Source organism: Rattus rattus, chromosome 2 (assembly GCF_011064425.1).
Source record: "Rattus rattus isolate New Zealand chromosome 2, Rrattus_CSIRO_v1, whole genome shotgun sequence".
Classification (NCBI taxonomy): Eukaryota; Metazoa; Chordata; class Mammalia; order Rodentia; family Muridae; genus Rattus; species Rattus rattus.
The window spans coordinates 7007280-7019039 of NC_046155.1; the positions used below are offsets into that span (position 1 = coordinate 7007280).

At 49.0% G+C, this 11760-nt stretch overlaps 1 protein-coding gene across 1 annotated transcript in view; it reads right to left on the minus strand.

The window, feature by feature from the left end:
• Positions 1–8082, minus strand: part of Lsp1 (lymphocyte specific protein 1) — a 33769-nt gene extending 25687 nt beyond the window's left edge. Inside the window, exon 1 of the mRNA XM_032891388.1 lies at positions 7973–8082. Within this exon, the coding sequence (XP_032747279.1) occupies positions 7973–8040 (68 nt within the window). The 5' untranslated portion in view covers positions 8041–8082. The remainder of the gene's footprint in view (positions 1–7972) is intronic.
• Between the last annotated feature and the right edge of the window lie 3678 nt (positions 8083–11760).

An 11760-nucleotide genomic window follows, 5' to 3' on the forward strand; every position in this document is an offset into this window, starting at 1 on the left:
ATAAGTAAATATGTATCAACACATTGCAGACGATGGGTAATGCTGCTAAAAGTATGAGTCAGGATAAGGAAATAGGGGGCACCAGGGGACCAAGATGCTTTGTATGATAGGTAAGAAAGGAAAAAAGTTTAGTGGGGAGGAATAAGTATTTCCTTGTTTAAGAAGGATGGAGAGAGACTGACTGGCTTTCTTACAATGGGAGAAAGTATTTCAGAAAGATAGTACAAAATTTATGATGGAGAGGTGTCTTTTTATACATCTGTATCTTCAATAGTTCATCTCATACCAATTTATCCATTTCTTGATTTGTCATTTGTTTATCTTACCACCCACAAATCTATTGCTGTATCTATTTATCCACTATGTATCTATAATCACAATCTACCTGTCTTGATGTTATATCTGTCCTGTCATCTTTTATTCCATGTTCCCATCCTCCAATATATCCATTAATCCATTCCCTGCATCCATTTATCCACCTATACATTTATCCATCCACATATCCATCCACCCACCTATCCACTCTCATGCACTTATCTCTCCAGCCTCCATCCATCTACTTCCCACTCACTCTTCCATCCATTCATCCAACCACCCACTTACCCCTCAACCCACTCATAAATCTATTCATCCACCAACCAGCTCACCCACTCATTAATGCAGCTCTCCACTCAGATCCATCTAACCACCCATATGTCATCTATCCATCTACCCATCCATCCATCCATCCATCCATCCATCCATCCATCCATCCATCCATCCATCATCAACCATCCACTTACCCATATATCCATCCACCTACTTATCCATTCATCTATCCATCCTTTCATCCAGTTACCCCATTCATCTACCCACCCATATATCTACACCCAGTCAGTCACCCATTTACTACCCCACTCATTCACTCATCCAATCTATCCATCTATCCCTCATCCATCCATCCACCTGTTCAACCATCCACCCACCCACTCAACCATATATGCACCTGTTCATCCATCTACCTTTTTACCCATTTACCTATCTATGTATCCACACATTCATAATCCATCTGTACAACCCCCATCTACCTACTCATTCATCCATCCACCCATCCATTTATCCAACTAACATTAAGCCATCTACTCACCCTCCCATTCATTATACACCCATTTAACCATCCAACTATCTACTTATCCATCTATCCATACATCCATTCACCCATATACCCACACATTTATTTATCCATCCACCCATCCATCCATCCCTATATATTCATATTATCCACTCACCCATATATCAATCCATTCAGTAATCCATTTACCCCTTCATTCATTTATAAACCCAGTCATCCATCTATCTACCCCTCATCCATCCCCATCTCATCCATCCACCCATCCACATATCCACTCATTCAACAACTCACTCACATATCCATCCATCCATCCCTTCTTACTTATCCATATGCCCATCCATTCATCTATCCACTCACATACTCATTCATCTACCTATCCACCCACCCATCTTCCTACCCATATATTCAGTCATCTACTCACACATGCATTCATCCACACAGCTACTTATTCATCAATCTATCCATACATCTATTCATCTAACCATCTACCCAGTCACCATTTTATCCACCCACTAATCAGTACATCCATCCACTACACATCTATTCCTCCATACTTATTCATACATCAACCATATATCTACCAATTCATCCATTTTTCTACCTCATTCACCCACTCACCAATATATACACCCATTCAGTCATTCATTCACCCCTTTCATTTACCAATCCATTATCCATCTATACATTCATTCACTCATCTACCCATCACATATCTACTCATTTGTCTACCCATTCATCAATCTATAAATCTTTCCATCCATCTACCAACTTATTTATCTATCTACTCATTCATCCACCCATCCATCCAACCATCCATCCATCCACCCCTCCATCTACCCATATATGCATCAACATTCAGTCATCCACTCATCTCCCGATCACCATCCACCCATTTATTTATCAACCAATCCATTCATCCATCTAACTCCACTCACCCATTTGCCCACTCCTCCACCTGCCTATATACCCACCCATTTGGTGATCCATTCACTCTCATTTATATACCCACCCATTCATCCATCCATTCACCCATCTTTCTACTCACTCATAAATCTACCCATCCACCAACCCACTCACCCATTCATCAATTCACCTATCCACCCCACATCCACCCAATCAGCCTTTTTTTTTACACTTTTATTTTCCGCCCACCTGCCCATCTATCCATCCATTCACTTCCTATTCATCAACCTACCCATACATCCTCTCACACACCCATATATCCACTAATTGATCTACTCATCAATCGACTCTATCTATCTATCTATCTATCTATCTATCTATCTATCTATCCCATTTATGTATCCATTCATCTGTGCATTTATTCATCTATCTGCAGATCTATCCATATACTCATCTATCTACCCACCCATACATACATTCATTTATCTACCCACCTTGCTGTTCTCATACTTCCTTTTTCATCCACCTTTCCCTATATTTATATATTTTCTACTACTGATTCTTTTTTTCTCATTTCTTTCTTCTTTTTAATGACTAGACATGGCTCAAAAGCTCATGGCTTGAGAATAAAGCCACAGGAAGTCAGGTCCCTTTTATAAAATAGACCCTAAACAGAACTTGGGAAGCATAGACCTTCTCCCTTATCCATACAGCTTCATAATCTCCAGCAGACATATTCCAACAGAAATGCTCACAGAGCAGTGTACTATATGGAGAAAGACACAATAAGTCTACTGGGGGAGGGGTCTGGGATAGTGGCTTTTAATAGTAATGTGGCTCTGATTTACATAATAGGAACTCTCCAAATGTTTCCCCACACTCATCAGCTCCATGTGTTCCCCTTTCCAAGCAAGGTCTAGTGGGCCAGAGCTAAGGGTGGGGCTGGAGAGCTGGGTGTGGTGACGAAGCCAACTGTGGTTGGAGCTGAGACTAGGAGAAAGGGTAAGAATCTTTCCAGATTTCTTTGGAATAAACTAGCCAGATTCATCTGTCTTGAGTTCTATTGCTCTTTGAGGCAATGTTCCTGGGAGAGGAGGGAGAGGTAGAGGAGAAAAGGAGGAAGAGGGGGAAAGGAAGAGGGAAAATAAAAGGAGAGGAGGAAGAATGGAGGGGAGAAGAAAGGGGAAGGAGAGGAAGAAGGGAGGAAAGGAGGAAGAGAGGGGGAAGAGGAAAAAAGAAGTGAGAGGAAGAAAGGAGAGAAGTGAAGGGAAGAGAAGGGAGAGGAGAGGAGAAGTGAAGGGAAGAGAGGGAAAGAAAAAGAAGGGAAGGGGAAGGAAGGGAAGGGAAGGGAAGAGAAGGGAGGGAAAGAAAAAGAAGGGAAGGGAAAGGAAGGGAAAGGCTGCCTTTAGGAAAGAGGGTACAGCCACCTTAGGGAGGGAGGGTGGTTCTCCTTCATGCAGACAAAAGGATGTGGACCTGAGAGGATCCATCTACTAGGGATGGAACCCCACCCTCATGTACTCATCCAAAGGGCAGATGGTAAAACCAAGGCTCTGGAAGGAGAGTTGGGGGTAGGACCCATGCCACCCATGCCAGACAGGATCTCCTAGCCATTCTAGACAGTCCCCCCATAGCACCTGGTCACACTGGACTGGGGTTTGTGCTGGCTCTACCTATACTCCCCACAGCCTACCTTGTTCCACCTCTGAGGTGTCCTGATATGAGGAAGGGCTCAGAGGGGACAGATGCATCTTCAATTTGCAGATTACTTCCTTCTGCCAATTGATGGGGGCAGACAATCTTCCTTCCATGCCAACTTAAAAGTTCCCAACTTGGAGGTGGTCAGCAAATGGAACCTGGTAATACTGGCCTGGCCACAAGAAAACCCAGGGGCTTTCCTGGTTCACCCACTGTCTACTCTCAAATGCCTACACTCTAAACCCATTGCCCCTTGCTTTTCTGCTAGCTCCTTGGTGCTGGCTAGGAGTGGCTGGCTGCTGAAAACCTAATCCTGGGAATTGGATGGGCTGTCACCAGGTAGCCCCTTTATCCAAACCTGTCCTCTGCAAGAATCAAAGCACTGCCATCCAAAGAGAGGCTCTGATGCCTCAAGCCCCATTGGGAACTCACCCCAAAGTTACTTTGTGACAGGGAGACTGGGGCTCTCTAGAACCAGAACTCCCCACAACCCTGTGGTCCAGTGTTACTGGAGCAGATGTAGAGACTCATGGTTATGCCGGCCTGGACAGTGCCCTACAGAACACTTCTACTGCAGCCTGGGATGTCCCCACAGATCACCCACCACTGGATCTGGGCTTTTCCCACAGAGTACCGCTCACCCTGACCCAGTCCCACAAAGACCACTGGTTCCTTGTCAACCTCCTTTGCATAGCAGTGGGTACACTCTGGGGACTCTCACCAGAGTATCCTAAGAAGCAGCCTGGAACAGCCTAACCTAGGTCCCAGCTCTTCACCCTAAGCCCACAGAGGGCATGTCTAGTCACAGAAAGCCATCTCTAAACGGGCCATCCTTGTGGGGATGGTGTTACAAGATCTTTGCAGGCTGGAGTCTTAAAGAACTTGGTTGGCAAAGACACTCAGACCAATGCTAGGAGAATGCTAGAAGCAAGCAGCTGCATTTTGAGTGTGTAGTCAGGGAAACTGAGTCACAAGAGGGTGATGCTTTTACCCTTTCCATCTTCATCTTGACCCCTATCCCAAAAGTCTGAGTTCCCAGAGGAAAGGGCCTGGTCTGCTTCCTGGGGGTCTCTTCCCCAGGCAAGCCTTTACCTCCTCATGGCTCACTAAGCCCTTGCACATAACCTTCTCAGGGAAGCTGAGGCAGAGGGAAATACTAGTTTAATAGTAGTGTCACCCTGATAGGGACATCCCGTCCTGGGCCATCTGTCCCCAGCCTCTTCTAGAACTGCCTACTTCAAGTGGGGAAAGGTGGGCCTGTGATGTCGCAAATGTGCCAGGCATCTGGTTTCCCCTCCTTAACCCAAGATGGAGATCCGAAGGAGCTGGATGGAAGGTGGTAGAAAACCTAGGACCCACCAGGAGGAAGACCACTGGTTGGGTGAAGTTTGGCTTCCTCTCTGTCTTCAAGGAGTTCTGACTTGGCCCAGCCTGGCTCAAGTCTGTCATCTGGGGAAAGAGCTCCAGGACTTAGTTCCTAGGTTTTCAGTCCTCTGAGCACACCTTGAGAGGACAAGTTTGGGGTCCCTCCACTGGGCCCCTGCCTCTCAGAAGAAGCCTCTCAATAGTGTTCAAGGCCTCTGATTAGAGCTCAGAGAGTCAGAGGGACAGGAGGTCCAGTAAGGAACCCTACCTAGGTAACCCTTAGATTGTCCTATTGGCCAACAGATTTGGACATAGTCCAGAAAGGTTTCCAGGATTGATGGTCCAGAGCAGGACCCTCAGCAAAGCAGCATCAGACATCCCAGGATGCCAGATAAGCCATGCAAGTGAGGGAACAGATGGCCAGGTAGAATAGGCCAGGCCTGTGCAGAGGCTTCCCTTCTCCTGAGTTTGCTCCCAGTGAGAGGAGGCATGGCTCCGTGCAGAGCTGGGGTACCAGGACATGGGTAGTGTTTGAATCTGAAGCCTGCAAAGGCACGCTGAGCCTCTATCTGTGAGCTACATGACTGCCTTGTAGCTCCTGAGGCACTGCACAGTGGAGGTGTAGGGGAATTGAAGCAAGACCTTCCCTCAGTGTCACTCAGCAGTCTCAGCAGAGCCACTCGCAGCCCTGTGGAGATGCCACACCCTGCTCCCAAGAGACAGGAACAAGCTAATGACCCTGTTGGGTAGTCAGACAGGGAGAGAGCACTCCAGCAGAGGAAGAGTGGCAGTCCTGTATCAGTGGTGTGGGGAACACAGGCATGGTACACAGTAACCTTCCTGCCATCTGAGGCTCTGTGGGAGAGGCTTGCCTTGGACTTGATGTGTAGAAGTGTCCTGCTATGCTCACCCTGGTATACCAGGGCAGGTATGAAGGAAGTGCCTTGCCTCTGCCTAGTGTGCCCGTTCCCCTGGAGTGGGAAGGCAGCATGGCGTGGGGATTCCCCTGATCTGATCCAGCCAAAACTGACCCTGTTCAGCTCTGGCCTTCTGGGGCTTCCTGAATGGGAACTTCTTAGGCCAAATAACCCCTTCTGGGAACCGGGGACTTTCTTACCATTTCAAACGGAGAACCCCCTGGTCTGTGAGTCACCTTGTAAAGGCACAGTCCCTCCTCCTCCAGGGTCTCAGATTCGTTTTGAAAGGTCAGTAGTGCACTTTGCTCTTTCTTCCTCCATTTTGGGGAGGATGTCTTTAGGGGGCTCCCAGGCCCCTTTAGGCCTTAGAACCTCAAGACAGGAGTTCCTGACAGATGGACACAGGTGCAGTCCAGCTCTGGTCCTACAGCAAAATGGCTAGGGATTGGCTGTGGCTGCCAGGGCTGTGGGCACCCTTCACTGTGCTGCTTAGACCTCGGCATTTGAGACAGCTGAGAGAGGGGGCCGAGGAAGGGCCTAGGAGGAGGGTGGGGCTGGCTTGGCTGCTTGTAGCTGCCCTTCTATGGGCACAAGGTGGCAGGGGCACTGACGTGCGGGCATTTCTGAACAGGGTCACAGCTGTTGCCTGATCACTCTGTTCCACACACACCACAGCTTGTGTCCTCACCCAGCCTGGGCAGAGTGTCCTTGGAGTCCTTCTTGGGATGTCACGATGCATGTCCCCCTTCCCAGGAGACAGCCTTCAGAGAGCCTTTCTGAGAACAACATGGCCCTGGAACCCCAAGGCTGGCACAAGGATGCTGACCCAGGCCAGGACAGCCTCTGCTTAGCCTCAGACTCCTTTCCTGGCCTGAGGGTTCTCTGGCCAACCTTCAAACTGGGGTCCAAATGCAAAGCAGTAGTGGGGAGACCCCCAACATGTACCTCTCAAAGTGAGATTTCTTCCCATTATCACTGATAAGGACTGAGGAATCACTCACTACTGTTCCTTCCCATGATCTGGAGTCTAGGTCCATCTTACAAGGAAGCTTGCAAACTGCAGAGACCTGCAACCCCTGCTAAGGTGGGCCTTCTCTCCTTGAGCCTATGACTGAACCCTAAGGCTCCCACCCACCCTGACAGCCTGACAGCTCTGGTAGAAATTTTAGGTCTTACCTCTTTCTTCCCCTTCCTCTTACATACTTGGACCACAGCTCCCACATCCTGCTCCCCATGAGGGCTGCTGCCTTTGACCTGTCCCCAAGACCTGACACTCTCTTCTGAGACCTGTTCCTGGGACAGGACAGAGCAGGCCCCAGTGGCCTGGCTTATTCCCCATGTCTGCCCACTAACAGCTTCCCTTCTCATGTCCCCCTCCCCCCGCCTTATGACCCAACACAGGGAAGATGTTTTAAAGGGCATCCCTTTACATCACAGATGCCCTTAAGCAGCTGGTAGCCTATAGGCCTCTCTGCTCAGCCCTGTCTGTGGCAGGGCAGTGGCCCCCTTTACCTCTGCTAATGTTCATTCCCAAACCCACTGTACCCAACAGCAGTGCCTGATACACAAGACACTATTGACCTTCTCTATCCCCCACGTAGCAGCTTTGGGAACCCCTGGGGCCTGGTAACCTCTCAGTATCTTAAGTAACCTCACACAAGCCTACAGGTCAGATGTCAGGATTCCTAGGCCCAGTTTCTCCTAACACAGTTAATGCTCTCCCACTGTTTAGGTCATATCCAGGTACTCCCAGTCCCTTCCACACCAAGCATCCACCCCCTTTGTGTTGGCTATGAACCCTAGCCAAGGAGATCTAACCTTCCCCAGTTAGGCCAAGCTATAGAGGAGGAATAGAGGAGACACACACCTCAGTGGTTAAGAGAGGGTTTCTGAAGGCTAAGTCCTCCATTGGTAACCACTATCTGAGACTCTGCCCACTCGGGACTCGATACAAAGCAAGCTGCCCCACAGTGCTCACCCTTTGTCGTCTTCTGCATCTAGCTCTTCCTGCTCCTGGCATCTGGGATCGCTGGCAGCCTCCGCCATGGGCCTGGTGTCTTTGGTGTGGATGCACTTGTTATGTCTCCTGGTGCTTCTCTGTAGATGGGCGGTGGCCTAGAGTCTCGGCCCCCCAACCCTCCACCCCAGGTTTCACTTCCTCCTTCCTGTAGCAGGTTGAGGTTTGAAACCTATGGGACTTGGTTTTTTTTTTTTTTTTTTAACTACGTTGCTGCAACAGAAGAGGAATGAAAAAAAAAAAAAAAAAAAAAAAAAGACTAAACAAACCACTCATCAGGAAGTGTTGAGCAAGCTGCAGCCTCCTAGAGTGGCAGAAAAGGGCTGAGGGCAGAGGTGAGTAAGCTTGCTCTTTACAGCTCTGCCCCATGCAGCTGGGACATCCTGTGTATCTCTTACCAGCAGACCTGAGAGTAGCTAGTTCTCCCAGTGTCCAGAGTCCATGGTCCCTTTAGTGTCTGTGGACTGCTTTCAGCTGCTTTGCATGGAAATCCTCTGTGCTTCGAAGTGTGCTCATAGAACATGGTGGAACTTAGCTTTTGCTCTTTAACCATGTCCGGGGTCCCACATACGGTGCTCCCATGGTCTGTGGTTCTAGAGCTCGTCTCAATCTGTCTCCATTCCTAGCTACTGGGCGCTCATGTCTCCCTGCTCTGTCATCTAAGTTCTCGCTAATCCTGCCTCTGTGCTCTGGGCATTTGGAACTAATCGCAGAGTTCGTTGATGTTCCCAACTATGATGGGGTGGGCCATGGGTTCTCCTGAGAGGCAGGACCAGAGGAAGGAAGGACTGAGGCTTCTGGGAGGGAACCAATGGGACTCTGGGTTATAAAGGAATGATGGGGAGTGTGAGGACCAGATCCCAAAGTCCCAGGACTTGCTCTGGGAAGTCCCAGGAAGTGTCACTGGGACAAGTTGGGGCAGCTACAGCATGGTAGACTGTCTCCTTGAAGCCTGCTGGCCCAGGAGAAAGAAAGGAAGGAGCCAGTGCCCTCTTTTCCAGCACTGGACAGTGGGTGACCTGAGAAATCTCACTGTGAGGTCTTGCAGGAGAAGAAGAGCAGAAAGGCAAGAGAGAGCCTTAGGGTGTTGGGAAACAGTAGAATCCATAAAGTGTCATCTAGAGGTAGACCTGAGTTTGCAAGCCTGCCTGACTGCAGCGAGCCCTTTCTTAGCCACGTGGCTCAGTGGTGGGCAGAGCCTGCCTCACTCTATCACAGTCCTGAAGAGGGGGCATCAATAAGGCCGAGGTGAGCGGTGTTCGGCAGATTAGGTAGAACACTGCCTGCTTTCTCCTCAGCCTCCTCTCCCCTTTTGCACTTTGCTTCCTTGGGACCCTCCTAAGTGCTCAGTGGATAAGTGGCTGGGAATGCATTTGGCAGGTGACAGAGCTATGCCACTTCTGTTCTGACACCTCTTAAGAGGTTTTCACTGGTTCCTATGTCTGTCACAGGGCTCTGCTATCCAGGCACCTTATCTGGGCATTCCAACCCCTAATCTATGAACTTTCTCTGGCCTGCTTGTCCTTAGGGCTGGGGGATGGGGAGGTGGAAACCATTGGCTACCTACAGACTGGACTGGTTTCCTAGTTTTCAGGGCCTCTAATCCAGCAGCTAACATCTTTCCAATGGAAATTCGGACCTTGACAGCACAGACCCTTCGGGTCTGCAGAAGGGGAAACCCCAGTGTGGTTCTCTCAAAGCTGAAGTGTTGTAAAGTCAGTCCCAAGAGTAGCAGTGTGGAAGGCAGGACTCCTGAGAGGGGATGGGTCTTATACCCAGGTCACATCATAGGAGTGACTTTCCTGTAAACGTGAATTTTAGGCTGGCAAGATGGCTCAGTAGGCAAAGGTGTTTGAGACTAAGCCTGAGTATCTGAGTTCAATCCATCAGACTCACATGGTGAAAGGAGAGAACCAATTCCTACAGATTGTCCTCTGATCTCCACACACGTGCCCTGGCACATACACAGTGGCATTATCTGGGGCTTCCAGCCACTACTCTCTATGACCTCCCTTTGACCCGCTGGTTGGTTCTTAAGGCTGAAGGATAGGCAGGAGGAGGCCATTGCCACCTAGAGGTTGGGCTGACTTCCTAATTTGCAGGCCCCTGCTCCAGTTTTCCAAATGGTAATTCAGGCCCTACCAGCAGAGGCGTGTGTGTGTGTGTGTGTGTGTGTGTGTGTGTGTGTGTGTGTGTGTGTGTGCATGTGTGTGTGCGTGTGTTTATATGAGCCCTCCCTAACAAGGTTGTCTTGCCACTTAGTGGGCATTAAGGAGCCTCACCAGGAGTCACCCCACGTTCCTGTATGTCCAGCCTCTAGAGCTGTGAGCTAAGCATGTCTTTGTTGTTTATAAGTCACTCTGTCTCAGGGATACTGTGTAGCAGTGGGAAGTATATCAAGATCCCTGGGACCTGTGGGTGCTATGTGAGCTGTCTCACCCATTATTTTAGTCCCATCTGAAATGGGAGATTTTACCTTCTCTGAGTTTCATGCAGACCCCAGCCATCAAAGAGGGTGCCCCTGCCTTCCTGGCCTGTCTCCATCTTCCCAGACTGATGCAGAGGCTGAGCCCTCCCATTAAGGATTGGATTGCATACTCCAAGATGCATATGTTGAAGCCTTAAACCTCAGGACTTCAGAATGTGACCTTATTTGGAAATTGCCATGTTGCAGATGTAACCAGTTAGGATGAGGTCATTGAGGGGAAGGGCCTGTTCCAAGATGATTGGTGTCCTTACGAAAAGAGGAAATTTAGGCACATGCACACACACACACACACACACACACACACACACACAGAGAGAGAGAGAGAGAGAGAGAGAGAGAGAGAGAGAGAGAGAGAGAATAACTCCACTTAGCCCCATAGTGCCTGCTCTATCTGTCTAGTCTTCTGCTTCCAGAATGAGAAAAATATGTCCGCTGTTCATAAGGTTAGATCTGAAGTGTTTCTCACAGGCTCATGTTTTGAATGATAAGTCCCTAGTGTGTGTGTGTGTGTGTGTGTGTGTGTGTGTGTGTGTGTGTGTGTGTGTGTGTTGCTGGAATAAAACCCAGAGCCTTGTAAGGGATCTACCTCTGAGCTGTATCCCCAACCCTTTGTGCTGCTAACTTTAAAGACTGTGCAGGCTGCGTACACTCATTTTGAAGCCTTTGGGAGGTGGGGCCAGGCTCGGCAGAAGTAGGTCAGTAAGGACAGAACTTTGTAGGTCCCCTACTTTTGTGTCTGGGTTGTTTTCTCTACTTTCTAGTGAGCCTCTGTTGAGGTGAGGCTGTGCTCTACTCTAAGGGACTCCATATTGTATAAGACAGTGGCTTTCAAGGCTGAAGACAGGTGCGTTGGGAGCCGCCATTGCACAAGCAGCTTTGCTTTGACTCTACTTTGATGGAGAAGAAAGACTGCAGCCCCTGGCGGGACTCAGAACTGCACCATCTGTCAGGTACTCCCTATCCAGTACAGACTGATAAATAAGTATTTCCTGGGAACAGAAAGGGAGCCACGCTGTAAGTGTGTGTGTGTGTGTGTGTGTGTGTGTGTGTGCGCGCACACACACGTGTGAATCGAGGCCTTAGGGGCTGAGAGTGTATTAAAATCATAGAGACCTGACCCAAGAACTTATCAGACACCCAACCCCAAGGGAAGGGTGTTACTTCCTTACTTGCCCCCCACCCCCAACTGATGGACACCTAACACTGTGATGGCATGGCCCCTACCAACCTGTCATCTGATACCTGGTGTCAAGGACTGACA